Here is a 16555-nt window from a genome sequence, read left to right on the forward strand (position 1 = left end):
GAAAAATTCAAAAAAAAAAAAAACAAGTTCGCTATAAAGAAACCATATAAACTAAAATGAAAATCAACAATTAAAATAACAAACAACCAACAGCCTAAAATTAAATTATAAAAATACTATTCTACCATTCTTGTTTTTTATATATATATATATAAAAATATACATATTATATTATTAAAAATAAATTAAAAAAAAAATGAGAAATTTAGTTCTAAGTTTTTTATATACATATTTAAAAGAAAATACTTAAAAACAACAACAACAAAAACAAATTTTTAATTTTTATAAACTAAAAACAAAGAAAGAACATTCATTTTAAACTATTAACACTAAAACTACTATTCTCATTTATTATTATTTTTTTAAATAAAATAAAATTAAATTATTTTTATTATAAATATTTAACAATAGTTTTATTTTCTTTTTTTTTTTTTAACAAAAATAACTATATTTTTATTTAAACTAATTTTTAGCAAATTTTTTATTTTATTAAACTTTATTAACATCATTATTATTTTTGTAAAACTATTTACCTTTAATTTTTTATTATTATTATTCTATATAAGCCAAGCCTAGTATATTTAATATACAATTTATATATTTTTAAAAGTAATAAATTAAAAAAAAACAAAATAATTGAAATGTAACAAAAACAAAAAAACACTTTGTCGTTTAACTATTATTATAAGCCAGCTAGCAAAAAAAAGTAAAAGAAATTAAAATATTAAGTAATTAATTAATTAAAATTAATGTATTAAAATTTAAATCATAATAAAACAAATAATTTGTTTTTATTTTAAAAATCTTAAGTTTAAATATTTAATTATTATACCTATAAATAAACAACAATAATAATAAAAAAATTAAAAAAACACAACATCCAAATTCTTTAAAAAAAACCAAGTAATATAATAAATCTAGTAATTATATTATTAAAAAATTTTGTACATACTATACATACATACATACATATATAATGTATTTGTGTTAACAATCGCCCACACACATACACATACACAAACACTCTCTCTCTCTCTTCTCATATTCATAGTAATACTTATCTACATACATAGTCTTCATTTATACATTAAAAAAAAATACCATTCAGCACATTTAAAGAAATATTATTATTATTATCATGATTATTATTGTATTAATTACAAAATAATAAAAAAATTAAAAAAAAAAATAAAAAATCATGTAAATGTTATTTGTTTTTCTTTATAATTATTATTATTTTTGGTTTATTTTTAAGTCTTTATATACGCAGGGCAGCTTTTGCACAAATACAAACATTTATATAGAAAATTTATAGGGAATTTACTATTTATATTGAAAAAGAAAACAAAAGATTTCAAAACTATATTGTTTCAACACAATAATTAATATAGAAAAAAAACTGTTTTATTGCAGTGTTTTAGTTTGAAATTAAAAGGATAAGTTTTTAAACTAATACAAATGTATTAAAAAAAAAACATGCTCCATTTAACATTGTGAAGAGGACCCGTAAACCATTCATACATTCACCCCTATTCTGTATTTCGATTACGTTTATGGATTCGGTTACTCAACGATCGAAAAAAGGTAATCCAACAAAAAACTGAATCTTAAGAAAATGAAGAAGTGTGTGTATTCTGCGTTACGATCGTATCTAAGTTTTTTCTAAGTTGTTGTTTATGTGATGGAGAGTCGAATCGAAATGCAGAATACCAAAGTTGCCAAACGGAAAAAATTTCGATTCGAATTGAAATGCAAAATAGGGACCATTACATTGAAGTAATCCTAAAATTATTCACCCCTAGGGCTCTATAGTTGAAACGAAAAGTTGACTTTTCGACTTAACGCATTTAGTTAAAAGTCTATATTTCGACTTTTTTAATTTTATGAAAAGTCGATTTTTTGACATTTTTCATTTAATTGAATGTCGACTTTTAGACTTTAAATATTTTAAAAATAGTCGACTTTATCCGTCTTTTCAACTTTTTTTCGACTTTTTCCGAGTCTTCGACTATTTTTGGACTTCTTTCGAGTTTATCCTACTATTTTAAAGTTTCTGACTATTTTCCACTTTTTTAGAACTTTCGACTATTTTGGACTTTTCTCTACTATTTTCGAGTTTACGACTTTTCGACCTTTTCCTACTTTTTTCAGTTTTTTCTTTCTTCGACTTTTTTCGGCTTATCGACTTTTTTCAACTTTTCGACTTTTAGTTACAAAGTCGACTTTTCGACTTTTTTCACAGACGATAGTCGAGTTATCGACTTTTTTCTGGAACAAAATAGTCGACTTCGACTTTTTGACTTCTTTCAACTCTTCGACTTTTTTGGACTATTTTTGACTTCTTTCGAGTTTATCCTACTATTTTAGAGTTTCTGACTTTTTTCCACTTTTTTAAAACTTTCGACTATTTTGGACTTTTCTCTACTATTTTCGAGTTTACGACTTTTTCCGACATTCGACTTTTCGACCTTTTCCTACTTTTTTCGTTTTTTTCCGACTTTATTCGACATTTTTCGTCTTTTTTCGGCTTATCGACTTTTTTCAATTTTTCGACATTTATTTACAAATTCGACTTTTTTAACAGACGACTTTTTTTGGAACAAAATAGTCGACTTCGGCTTTTTGACTTTTTTCGACAAATAGTCGATTGTTCGATTATTCGAAAGTCTATTTATAGAACCCTATTCACCCCGTATTCTGTATTTCGATTACGTTTCCGCATTCACTTACACAACGATCGAAAATTGGTATTCCAACAAAAAACGAAATAGTAAAAAAATAAAAAGCAATTCATTTTAGTTAGGAGGGTATATTGAGTTTCTGCTGATGTTTGTAACATACAAAAATATTCGTCCTATACCCACCTTAATGTGTACCACAATCGGCTTAAAATCGTTCGGATATGCATCATTGCATCTAATGAATAATTTATGAGCTGCGCAGTAAGGTATTTCTAAACAGGTCCTTTGTTGTTTTACATTATAGGAATGCTGGATTCCACCGAAACATTTCTTGGAAACTGAAATTAACACTGGAGATTAATATGCACGCAACACCTTTAGATCGTTATACAAAAAGTACGTTCCATGTTTGTAAATACTTGAGCATTTGCTTAACGTTTAGTATTATTGTTTAAATTCTAGATTTTTTTAAAAAAATATTATAAATTTCCATTTTCTTAATGGTTTTATATAATTTTTAGTTGTTTTGTTTTTATGTTTAATTCACAATCGATGTCGTATTGTTGTAGCGTTACAAAAAATTTTCAAATTAACATTTTTTTAAACAAAAACAAGTCAATATAAAAAAATTACGATACAACCATACAACACCGATTGTGAATTGGACAATTGTTTTAATTAAATAATACCATTTATCCACATTTATCTTTTTTCCACATAAATCACTATTGTCAAAAAATTTCTTTCTAATAGCCTTTAAGCAAGATTTTTATTAAACCATTTTAAAATTTTGAATAATCAGCTCGGTCTTATACTTCAACGGGAATGATTTCAATTCTGTGTTATTATTTCGATCGAAAACAAAGCTTTTCCAAACTCTGAATTATTGTGAAAGAATTTTTCTTTCTTCGAAACAGCTAAAATGTGGAAATAATTCCACTTTCGATCGGAATGGAATTCTGTGACATGGTTATTTTTTAATTTAAGTTGACCTTATATGGCAGCTATAACCAATTATAGACAGATCCAGTTTTTACTTGGTTTTTGTAAATATGATGTGGAATATCAAAGATAACTAATTTGAACATACATACGGACACATAAACGGCTACGATATCTATAAATACTCGATGTATGTGTATGTATATATCGGAACCTAAAACGCAAACGATATTTACAAAAGTTAGCAATTTAGTCAACGATATACGATATATATAAGAGAGTATAAATTACAAACGGAATGATAAACTTATATGTATGTATGTACCCTTCAGACGATGATAAAGTTATTAGAAATTAATCAATCTCTTCATTTTTAAAGAGTTAGAGTTGATCCAAGTCCTTTTATCGATATACCATGTTATATAAGGAAATGTTCGAGAGATTTTATAATTTAAAAAAAAAAAAAATACTAATGCTAAAACTATACGTTCCTGTTGTACGGTTTAGTTGTCAAGATATTTTTTCTTTAAGGCAACCTCAATTTTTATATAGAACAATGTGTATATGTACTTTTAGTTTGATAATTCTTTTTTTTTTAATTATTTTATATTAAAAAAAATTTAATAGTTCCTTGTTTTGTTATTAGGTCCAACTCACTAACTAATTTTGACCTTATTAAACAAAAAATATGTTATTTATTAAGATGCCAGAGTTTCTCATTGACAACATAGTTATGACTTGACTTCAGAAGAACTTATAAGACTTTATTTTCATACATTGAATTTGGTAAATCTTTTTAGAAACTGCTTATCATTAGCCGGGGAAAATTTTGTATTTAAATATTTATGCATAATTAGTTATATGATTGTCTTTACAGATTATTTGCGTTAAAACGGAGTCTTTTACAAAACTGCGTATCACCATTATATGTTAAATTTATACTTCAAATCTGACAGTTACCGTTATTTGTAAACTATTTATAATTATAGAAATTCATGTCAAGTCATCTTACTTTTGAATGTTAATCCTATGAGATAGTATTGGTTTAGATACAATTTTTCAACAAGATCGGTCAAGAACTTTCTGAATTACAAAGTTTTAATGTTTCACATTTCTAACAATTTTGTCTTAAACTAAGTTTATCTTGCTGTTAGATTAAACTCGGAACAAATTTAGACGGAGTTTAAACGATGACTGTGTTTTTCAGTTATGGATCTAGGATCAGTTAACTTAGTTAGTATTGCCCACTTTTCAGTTAAAAATATAAACAATGAACAGCTGTTTTTTGCAAATATCATCATAAAATATAAATAAAAAAACAGTAATAATATCGATAGTAGAAATCAGAAAATTACTATTTACTTAAAATATTAAGTTTATTTTCTTCCGAATTCATTATTTTATTGTTTTTGTTGAATGTGTATTCTCACTTATAACATAGGTTTAATTGGCCAATTACACTCAGTTAAACTAGGGGCGGGTTTCTTACTCCTCAGTTAAACTAGGCTTAAATTGCTGTTAGATTAAACTCGGAACAAATTTAGGCGGACTTTAACCGATGATTGTGTTTTTCAGTTTTAGATTTAAGACCCGTACTTTGTTAGTATTGTCTACTTTTCATTCAAAAACATAAACAATGAACAGCTGTTTTTTGCAAACAATACTTTTGTAAAATGAAAAATTTTGGAAAAATGTTAAATAAACATTTAAAACAATAATTAATGAAACAAAACAAATCAGAAAATTGCAATTTACTTAAAATATTAAGTTTTTGTTCCTTCGAAATCATTGTTTTATTGTTTTTGTTAATTGTGTTTTCTCACTTATAACTTAAGTTTAATTGACCAATAACTCTCAGTTAAACTAAGATAATAAGTAACTTTACTGATAACTGAAAAACACAAAACATATATTAAACCAGGTTTAACCAAAGAATGAAGGTTATCTTTATCAGAAAAACTCGCCCTTAGTTTTAGATTTAAGCTCAGTTAACTGTGTTAGTATTGCCATCTTTTCCCTCAAAAACATAAACAATGAACAGCTGTTTTTTGCAAACAATACTTTTGTAAAATGAAAAATTTTGGAAAAATGTTAAATAAACATTTAAAACAATAATTAATGAAACAAAACAAATCAGAAAATTGCAATTTACTTTTTTTGTTCTTCCGAAATCATTGTTTTATTGTTTTTGTTAATTGTGTTTTCTCACTTATAACTTAAGTTTAATTGACCAATAACACTCAGTTAAACAAGATAATACGTAACGTTACTGTTTACTGAAAAACAGGAAACACATATTTAACCAAAGAATAAAGATTATATTTATCTGAAAAACCGCCTCTAAGTAACTTATTATTACTTATTGAAAGAATGTTTGGACTCATGGTGTACTGAATACAAGGTGACATCACTAGCTCAGCTGATCATTGTTTACAATGGAAACTTTTGTGTGTCATAGAAAGAAATATCAACCATCTCTTTCTCTCACACACAAAATCCAAAAAAATTGCGGTTGCTCTCAAGTGCTGGTACCTTGTTAACTATACTGTGTTTGGACTTTTATTTCGAAATGTATCGGTTTAAAAAAGTTTAGTTACATGTCATGAAAGCGTTTTTTGTTTAAATTTGTGAATATTTTTTGTAAAAAATGGAATTTTATTTTTTAAATCTTTAGAGATGTGTATTTAAATGTAAAAACTATATAATAACCAAAAAAAATATTCATTAAATAAAAACGGGAACAGATTTTTTTTTAATTTTTTATAAAAAAAAAAGAGGAAAAAACATAGAAATGTAAATAAATAATGAAATTTAAAAAAAAACAAGGTTTTAAAGACAATTTTAGCAATTCTTAAAAGAAAGAAAAAAACAAAACTGAAAACATCTAATATTGAGATGAAAGATTAAAAATTCAAAAATAGTAATAATAATAATTTGTTTAATATTATAATAAAAAGAAGCCTGGCTTCAGTAAAAAAAACTAAAATTTAAAATAAATTAAAAAATTTATTATTTAATGTTTTTGAAAATACCTTAAACGTTAATTTAAATGTAATATTATGGAAAAATATACATATTGGAGTTTAAGCAAAAAAAAAATCAACATGAAATAAAACATAATTATAATAAATAAAAAAACTGTAATATAAAACCATAATAGAAAAAAAGAACTATTAATTAAAAAAAAAAAAACTATATTAAAAACCACATACATACAAACATATTTATTCATTATGTAGGCCAAATTATTAAGAAAAAAATCCCATTATTAAATTACCAAAATTATGAGCTCATAATTAAACATTAACATAATTTTAAATAAAAGAAATCTAAAAAAATAAAGAAAAATCCCCCAAAAATACATTTCACTTAAAAACGTACACACCACACTCTATATTTGAAATTATACAATTAATATTAAAAAAAATAATAAAATTTATAAAGAAAATAACATCTGCCATCTTTAAGGAATGAAAACCGTAAAAGAAAACATAACTCCCATTAAAATAAAATGTTGTTTTAGTAAATTATACATACATTTATATAATAAGATACTAATTTAAATAATGATATTATAAAAACAAAAATACATTCAATACAAGGAAATGCAAGAAATAAAAAAAAATTATATACATATATATAATTTCATTGTAAATTTAGTTTTAAGCTAGCATTTTTTTGAAAGCGAATAAATGAAAATAAACAAAAAAAATCAGAAACATTTTCCAACATTTCAAACTGATGTTTTAAATTCTCAAGAAGAAATTAATGGAGGTAAACAAGCCAGCAAGAAATAATTGATATCATACTTTTCAAACTACATCTTAAGCACATCTTAAAATGCAATTATGTATTATTCACTTTTATAAACCAAATATTTTCTTAAAAATGAAGAAAAAGCTCAAAGTGAGGAAAGAGTAGATTTCTATAGTTGAAACGAAAAGTCAACTTTTCGACTTTTTGTATTTTATGCAAAGTCGATTTTTTGACTTTTTTCAGTTAGTTAAAAGTCGACTTTTAGTATTTTGTAAATAATCGACTTTTCCACTTTATTCGACTTTTCATTTTTTCCCACTTTTCGACCTTTTTCGACTTTTTCGACTATTTTCGACTTTTTCGACTATTTTTGACTTTTTCCAACCATTTTCGACTTTTTCCGACTTTTCGACAAAAACAGACTTTTTGACTATTTTCGACTTTTTCCGACTTTTCGACTATTTCAGACTTGTCGGCAATTTTCGATTTTCAACAATTTTCGACTGTTTGACTATTTTTGACTTTTTCCGACCTTTTGACTATATTTGTCATTTTCGTTCTTTTCGACTTTTTCCGACTTTTATTTCCGAAGTCGACTTTTTGACTTTTTTAAAAACGATAGTCGAGTTATCGACTTTTTTCGACAAAAAGTCGATAGTTCGATTATTCAAAAGTCGATTTATAGAACCCTAGGAAAGATGTGTAGAAAAGTCATTATTATTGAAAAACCAGTAAAATATACATAAGCGTTCACACCCATTTTGAAAAATTTATGAACTCTAGAATACGTTCTAATTGAGTATTTGATAATTCGGATCGATTGTCCTGCCAAAGCAGGACAATCGCAGAGAAGATGAGTAGATTCCCAAATAAGGTTTTAATTGACGGAATCGTTAAAATCTTTGGTCACTTATATACTGCAAAAAAAAGTGTTGTATAAAACCCCTTATATCGGCAGTAGATCCTTAAATAAGGCACAATCTGATAAAATATTTCAAATCTGCAATCACTTTATAAATCACTTTTTGAATGAAAAGCTTAAAATTGGCTGTAAATCAGTAAATAAAGCTCTAACTGACAAAGTGCCAAAAATATTCGATCACTCAATTTTTAATCAAAAAATTATTTTTTTTTTATGAAAAAAGATCCTTAATTTAGGCTTAAATTCATAAAATACTTAAAATCAGTGATCATTCATATTTCCCTCAAAAAACCAAGTTTTATATGACAAAATGACAAAATGGTTAAAATCTGTGATCACTAAATTTTGCATCAAAAATCACTTTTTTATGAGAAACCTAAAATCGGTTGTAAATTCTTAAACAACGCAGCAATTGACAAAATAGTCAAAATCTGTAAACACTAATATTTTCTAACAAAAACAAATTCTTGTATGAAAACTCTAAAATTGACTGTAGACCCTTAAATGAAGCTCCATTTGGCAATATATTTAAAATCTGTGATGACTTATATTTTCCCTCAGAAAGCAAGTTTCTAATGAAAATCCGCTATAGATCCTTTAAAATGTTTTAATTCACAAAATATTTAAAATCTGCGATCACTATTTTTTTTTTCAGAAATCTAATTTTTGTATTGTCTTTTCTACAATGGTCCCTATTTTGCATTTCAATTCGAATCGAAATTTTCTCCGTTTGACAACTTTGGTATTCTGCATTTCTATTCGACGTAGAGCCACATAAACACCAGCTTACAAAAACGTAGGTACACATTGGTAAAGCATTGAAACGAAATTTTCTTACGATTCTGACGCTATATAAAGTATAAATTGCCAATAACAACCAAAATATTTAAAATCCACTTTTCGTTTGAAAATTGTAGCAAATTTTTAGAACTCACTTGTCAAAAACTCCAACATTATTGACATGAAATTCACGTTTCCACGACAATTGGATCTTCGCTCCGGAACGACCCGAGTCATACTCGGCCAAAGATTGTCAACCCACGCGACAACTGTATCAACCGAAAGTTTTTTCCCCAGGAAAGAACTATTGGCCATAGTCGAACTGTTACAACAACAACATGAAATTCAAAGGGGCGTAACAACAAATTAGCCATTTTCGCAGTTCAGAAAGTCCTAAAAAGCAACATAATAGACAATGTCTGGCTGTACAGTCACATTCAAACGTGTTTAGTAATCTTAGGATATAAATCTGGTATAAAATTTACCTTTTTATGGCAACAATAGTTTTTATTTTATTTAGTTTTTTGTCTCTCCTGTAAATTTTTCAAAAGTATTGTTAAGCCTTTTTGCATTTCAGGTGACTTTATATTCTGGATCCTTATAGATAACGGAGACGACTAAACCATTTCCGTCTGTCTGTTGGTATGTGTTGAAAACGATTTTCTAAATACCTCACATATCTTTGGTATCTCTCAGTCTTTAATTATTTTAACCGATATTTAAAATCGGTTCATAAACAACGAATATATGAGCCAAAATCTATGAAAATCTCTGAAAATTTCATCCAAAAAATGTAGTATTTTTTACATGCAGACGCATGAAAACAAAAACAACAACGTTCAGATTGTTCTTGTTTGTGTGTAAGCATGAAAACAAAAACAACAACGTTTAAATTATGCTTGTTTGTGTCTAAGACTCGGTCCACACTAGGAAACTTTTGTTGAGAAACTTTTTCTTAATTCTCTTTTGAAGTTTTCTTAATGTTCACACATAGAAACTTTTGTTTCAGAAACTACGTTTTAATTGCATTGATTTGTTGTAGGAATGAGATGAATAACAAAACAAAAAAAGTTTCCTAGTGTGGACCAGGTCTTACTGCCGGTCCACACTATGAAACTTTTTTTGAAAAACTTTTGATTTTGCGTGAGACAGAAAGAGAAAGAATATCATTCATTTCTCTCGCGGTACGGAGTTTCCCGTACTTGTAAACTTGTTTTGTTTTGTTAGACCTGGTTCACACTGGGAAACTTTTGTTGAGAAACTTTCGATGTTGTGTGTGAGAGAAAGAGATGGTTAATATTTCCTTCTCTTTCTCTCACACAGAAGAATCAAAAGTTTCCTAGTGTGAACCAGGTCTTATTCTTCTCATTCCTACAACAACAAATCAATGCAATTAATACGTAGTTTCTGAAAGAAGAGGTTCTATGTGTGGACATTAAGGAAACTTCAAAAAAGAATTAAGAAAAAGTTTCCTAGTGTGGACCAGGTCTAAGTTGTGTTTGTTGTTTTGAATTCATTTTTTGTCACAAACATGAAAAAATGGCGATTTTATGGAAAAATTAAAGAAAAAAATCTTAAATTTAACACTATAGTGAAGGGCATATAAAATTCGGCATAGCCGAATGTAGCACGTCGTTTTTTTTATTAAAAATACATTTTTGTTTAAAAACTCGCCTGTTTTATTTTCTACGTCTACGGCGTATTTAATAAAATAATAATTCATAAAAATAAATGTGATTTCTAAACATTTCAAAAAACATATTTTCTTTTTATTAAATAAAACATCAGGTTTTGTGTTTATATTACTATAATAATAATTATTTCTTTCATCTTTTCTTATTTTGTTTCTTTATCATTCATTAATTTTAAAGTTATTACGTACTACTAATTCAAATTGTAATTAATGTTTATTTTATGCTTATTTTCTTGTGTTTTATTTTATTATTATTATTATTTGCAAATTAAAATTACAAAATGTCCATTTAAGCTTAAATTATTATTTTTTATGTTTTATTCTTTTCTTTTTTTTAAACAGTCCTTAACATAAGAGTGTGTTGGCTGTATTTTTTATATTTTATGGTTTTATTTTGTTATAATTTTTTTGTTTTGTTTTTAAAAGATAGTTAAATAACAAGTAGAGATGGTAAAATTTATTTGGTTTAAATGTTACTAATTTCTTTATTAATTGTTGTTTAACATAGTAAAATTATTTATTGTTTTATTATTATGTTTCTTTGAACAGGGGGAAAAAGGTAAAAATTAAATAATAATTATGATGATAATGATGGAGTTACATTGCCTGTGATGAAAAGAAAAATCAACCGATTTCATATTAAAGTTTACTACTTATTCCATTTTAATTTAATTTTGTAATTTATTTAAAATGCAGTACAAAATAAATATATAGAATTTGCTTTAGCAAAACTAAAAATAACAAATCGGTGTTTTTTTTTTAATTAATGTTTTTTCAGTTATTTTATTTTCACATACATTCACACACAAACACACACGCCCCTAAAGCATTTGAAAAAAAATATATAAAGTTAATAAAAGAAATAATAATAAAACAATATGTATGTGACTCCCAATGTTGTATGTTTACAATTAACATTATGCAGCTTGCAGCTTTACAAACATAAATAGAGAAAAGTGTAAGGCAAAAGGAGAAATAGAAGAGGAAGAGGAAAAGTGTAAAGAAGATTGTATATATGGAGCAAGGTGAAAGTAAAAAAGAAAAATCAATATAATGAAGATAAACAAAAAAAAAAAATATTACAAAATGTTATAATAAATTTACTACCACTCTACTGCCATTGAGGGCTGATTAGACTTGGACCACCTTTGCTTTAATATCAGTCGTTAGAGAAATGGACAAACACAAAAACATTTAGCAGGTGGTTGCTGGCTAACTTAAAAGTCACTATCGTAGTTGACATCTTGGGCCTGGGTTGATTCATCCGAACGTTCGGATATGGGTTCTAAGTCGGCATCTAGACCGGGATCATTCATTGAAGTGGGACAACAGGGATGTGACATAGAATCGAAGGCATCTTTAATTTGATTGTTGGCACCCTTGGGATCAAGATCGGTGGCCCAACTGAAGTGCATGAGAGCCGAGTCAACATTGCCTAAAGTTTTATGAATTTTTCCTATTAAATAGAAGACAACCGATTCCTTAGGTACGATTTCTTTGAGTTCCTCAAGTTCTTTCAAAGCCTCTTGATGTTTACCCAACGAGAAGTATATCGAACCACGATGGAAACGTGCCAGGGGATTTTTAGGATCTAATGTTGCGGCGGTATTAAGGGTTTGCAAGGCCTGTTCTTTCTTCTGCATAAAGTATTGCATAGCACCAATATGCACAAGTATAACTGAATTTTGTGGATTGATTTTCAAGGCCTTAATATAGTGCAACTCGGCCAATTCGTATTTTTCCTGTTTTGAGTAAATGGTACCGATGCCAAACCAGGCATTGTAATGGCGTGGATCACGCACCACAGCCGAACGGAAATAGTCCATGGCTCGGTCGAGTTCTTCGGTGAGCACTAGTTCATGTCCCAATAGGGTATAACTATATACAAATTCTGGATCTACTTGTACGGCTCGCTTAAAGAACTTAATAGCAGTTTCATGCTCTTTATGCAGCGAAAAACAATTACCCGCCACACACCATGTTATGGGTGAGGTTTTATCTTGATTTATTAGATCTTGGGCCAAGGCCGAAAGACTCACCTCTTTCTGCAAGTGCCACAAGGAGGAGGAATATATTTCCATATAATCTAAACGATAAGGCTCCTGCTCGTGTATACGTTTAAATATCGCCACCGCATTTTCATATTCTCTCAATTCGTAATGGCACATGCCGATCAATGATTGCACCCAACTGGAAGAAAAATGATGTTTTGGTATTGTAGCCTCTAGGTGTTTAATGGCGCCTTTACACTGAAAATGTGCCAATTGCTTAAAGCCTTCGCCTAGATCACGCATTAGGGTCATCAGACCATCGGCTGATTGTTTTTTTAGGGCTAGCAGGTGATGGGTCATAGTTTGGGCATTATTTAAACTGTTGTTCAGCTGCACTTTGGCATCCTCATTCGAGCGATTGTTGCCCGTTTGAGCTGAAGTTATGGTTTCCACTTTTTCTTTATCTTTGCGTATATTCTTTTCGCTAACTTTATCTGCATTTGTTTGATTGGCATTCGATTTGTCTTCAATAAGTTCATTGTTTAGACATATTTTGCCCATACGAGTTTTAGTTTTACGTGGCGGTGAACGTGGCTGAACGAACTTATTTGATATATTGGGCGATTTGTTGTTTTCCTTGACTGAGTAAGCACTATGGCTAAAGAGACGGGAACTTCGCCTCACAGCAGCATTAGGAATATTAGGAACTGAAAGAAAATTATATATTAATTTATTAAATAGCAATCGTTAAAAATGTATTTATATCTCACTTACCATTTGAAACATTACCACTATTGTTGGGTGTACGTGGAGTTATATTACCAGTTTGAGTAAACACCGAAGGTTTACTGCCCCCACCAGCATTTGTTGAAGTTTCTTTGCGATGGATTAAAGAACTAACATGTCCCTTTATCTTCTTGCCTATTACTTTTTGTTCTTGATTGACTTCGGCCAGTGTTTGGGGTAATGGGGAATTCGTTATATTTAAATTGGTTTGTGTGTGACCAGCACCTAGACTGCCCAAAAATGAAGAATCTCCACCACACGGACTGTTAATGGGTAGAACACCAAAACTGGGTGTTGTGGGTGACATTGCAGATAGATATTTGAATTGTTTGCGGAATGGTGTACCAGCACCACCATCAAATTGTTGTTGTTGTCCTTGTGCCGTAATGCTAGTTTGATCGGAATTTGTGGTATAACCCACTGGAGTATCGTCCAACATCATCATACTGCTGTTCTGTTGCCCATTTCCTTGACCAACACCACCTCCCCCATTACCTCCACTACCCACACTCTGTACAACATTCGTACCTCTTAGCATTGATATGGAACTATTTAAATTGTTATTGTTATTATTATTTGGTGTGGTAAGGGCCTGTAAGGCTCCCAGGCCAATGTTATTAGAAGGCGGCTGTATTTGCTGTTCTATGGGTGTGGAGAGTATATAATTTGAACTATTACTCAATTGACTAATAAAACCACCATCCACTGAAATATTTGTATTTGTTGTACCGAAATTTGAATAATTTATATTACCGCTTTCATTTAGACTGCCAAGATTTGCGCTTCCGCAGCCTCCTCCAACGCCACCACTGCCGAACAGTATCATCGAATTTGTATTTACATTACCTTGGCATGTATTGAATATATCAGTATTCGGTATATGAAAAATACTATTTGCATCTAGGTATTCACCCAACTGACAGAGATCGGCAAATGCTTGCCACATAAACGGATTCAATTTCAATGCCTTGCGTAATGCCATAGTGGCTATTTTATTACGTTCTGTTTTAACGCAAATCTGCGCAATTAACTGTAGAACAAAACATGCTATTTCACCGAATTCCTTGATGATATCGTCGAAACAATTCTTCATATCACCAAAACCATTGATGGTTAAAGCACATTCGGCTTCGGAATATTTCTTAAGTTGATAGGCACATTTTGCCTGTAAGAAGCGACATTGTGGCGAACGGCGTGATTTCTCTCGCAGTAGCCAATAGGTTTGATGTATGAGATTTGAACGATAATAGCTGGTGGCTAAGATAAAAATGGTTTCATCCGTCTCCACTGAAATGAGGAAAAATTACAATGTAAATCAGTGATATCGTTAAAACAGTGAGAATTTCAGAGAGTAAAACGTAAAATCATAATTCTACAGAAATTCAACAAAAATCAAGTTTACAACTATAAATCAAAGTTGAGAAAGATCGGTGGAATCTTCCTTGTATCATTTGCTTGGACTTAACGCTGTTAACAGGATTTGGGGTGTTCAATATTGCCTTTAACTCATTCTATAACCTTTGAAAATGACGTCTAAAGCTTTATTTTCTGATAATATATTTTGATAATTGAACCTTTCCAATGTTTAAGTCAAAGGATCAAAGACAAAATCCTTCGAAATCTCATGACATCTTTTTGCAATTTAGAGAATATAAAGAATCTTTATATTTCTATAGTTGACCGGAACGCTTTTGTTCTATCTTTAGATTATTTGGTTTACTTAATTAAGCTTTGTTCGCCACACTGCAACAGTGTAATTGACAATTTTTTCCATATAGAAATTGATTCAATCCTGAGCAGAGAAGAAGGTTACGTCTAGTAAATTAGTTTTTTGTTCTTAAAGTTTAAACACATTTCGGTTCATTTAAGAGTTTTATTTATAACTAAGCTTAGGAAAAAAGCAATTAAATATTTCTTTAATTATCGATTTGTAAATATTTACCTTCTGAACATAAACGCTCTGCCAGAAATACTGCATCCTTGTGATCATAGTGATTGAGACAATGCCATATGGCAGCCTATAAAATGTAAGAACACCCTTTTAAGTCGTCCTTAATACTAACACATACACACACTTACCTGTACTGGTTCTTGGAGAATCATATTTGTTTAAGAATATTGAACTTTTCGTCCCTTATCACGTCTTTTTATACTTTGTTGGTGTTGCAAGTGCGTTTATTTGCTTATGCAAACAAACGTATCCTACTTCTACGAATTTATTTCAATTTAAACTTTTTTATTATTGTTCGATTTCAAAACTTTTCAACACCCCACAGTCTAATACACGTACACACGACTTATTTCTATTATTTTGGTCGTAGTGAAGTATTTAATAGACTTGCAGTACTTGTGTTGCTGCTCTTGATGATGATGATGATGACGACCACCACCACCGCCACCAGTAACCAAAATTACCAAACAAGCTGCTGCCTGCTACACACAATTTTTTCTTCTTTTTTTTTGTGTGATACCTTAGTGAGCACTAAGGCCACTCTTTGAAAAAAATTTCACTTTCAATTAATCGAATTTTTCGATCAATTTGCTTGATTTTTTACACAATTTTCAATTTTTTATAAATATTTGATAATTGTTTTAGACATTTTCAATGATTTCATATAAAAACTTCAACACTTAATTTGCGAATTTTTGTTTTAAAATTTAGTTAAATTGGAAAAATCTCTAAATTAGAGAAAAAGTAAAATATTTTCTTCGTTTGGGTTGCATACAGAACCCTGCGCCGACAAATGTTAACGGCGTTATCGGCTGACATTAAAAATGTCGGCGGCAGTTTAAAATTAACTGTAAGCCGGCTAAGTTTTCAATTACAATGTTTTTGAATTTTCAACGATTTTAAATAAAAACGGAATACGAGGAATTAATAAGTAGAATTTTGTATGCAAACATTTTAAAAATCAGTATTTGCGTGTTGTATTGGTGAACCAATCCTTATTATTTTAAGTTTCATAAATATAGGTTTTTTCTCTGAAGTTATATGTATATATAA

General features: G+C 28.8%; 1 protein-coding gene across 1 annotated transcript; it reads right to left on the minus strand.

Moving 5' to 3' along the window:
• Positions 1-10847: 10847 nt before the first annotated feature.
• Positions 10848-16291, minus strand: LOC111676975 (cell division cycle protein 27 homolog). Its single transcript, XM_023437989.2, has 4 exons — positions 15631-16291; positions 15494-15569; positions 13540-14838; positions 10848-13472 (listed from the first exon to the last, which is right to left on the minus strand). Exons 1-4 carry the CDS (start codon positions 15652-15654, stop codon positions 11992-11994), a joined length of 2880 nt encoding a protein of 959 aa, XP_023293757.2. The 5' UTR covers positions 15655-16291; the 3' UTR covers positions 10848-11991.
• Between the last annotated feature and the right edge of the window lie 264 nt (positions 16292-16555).

This window comes from Lucilia cuprina, chromosome 5, assembly GCF_022045245.1.
Source record: "Lucilia cuprina isolate Lc7/37 chromosome 5, ASM2204524v1, whole genome shotgun sequence".
NCBI classification, from domain to species: domain Eukaryota; kingdom Metazoa; phylum Arthropoda; class Insecta; order Diptera; family Calliphoridae; genus Lucilia; species Lucilia cuprina.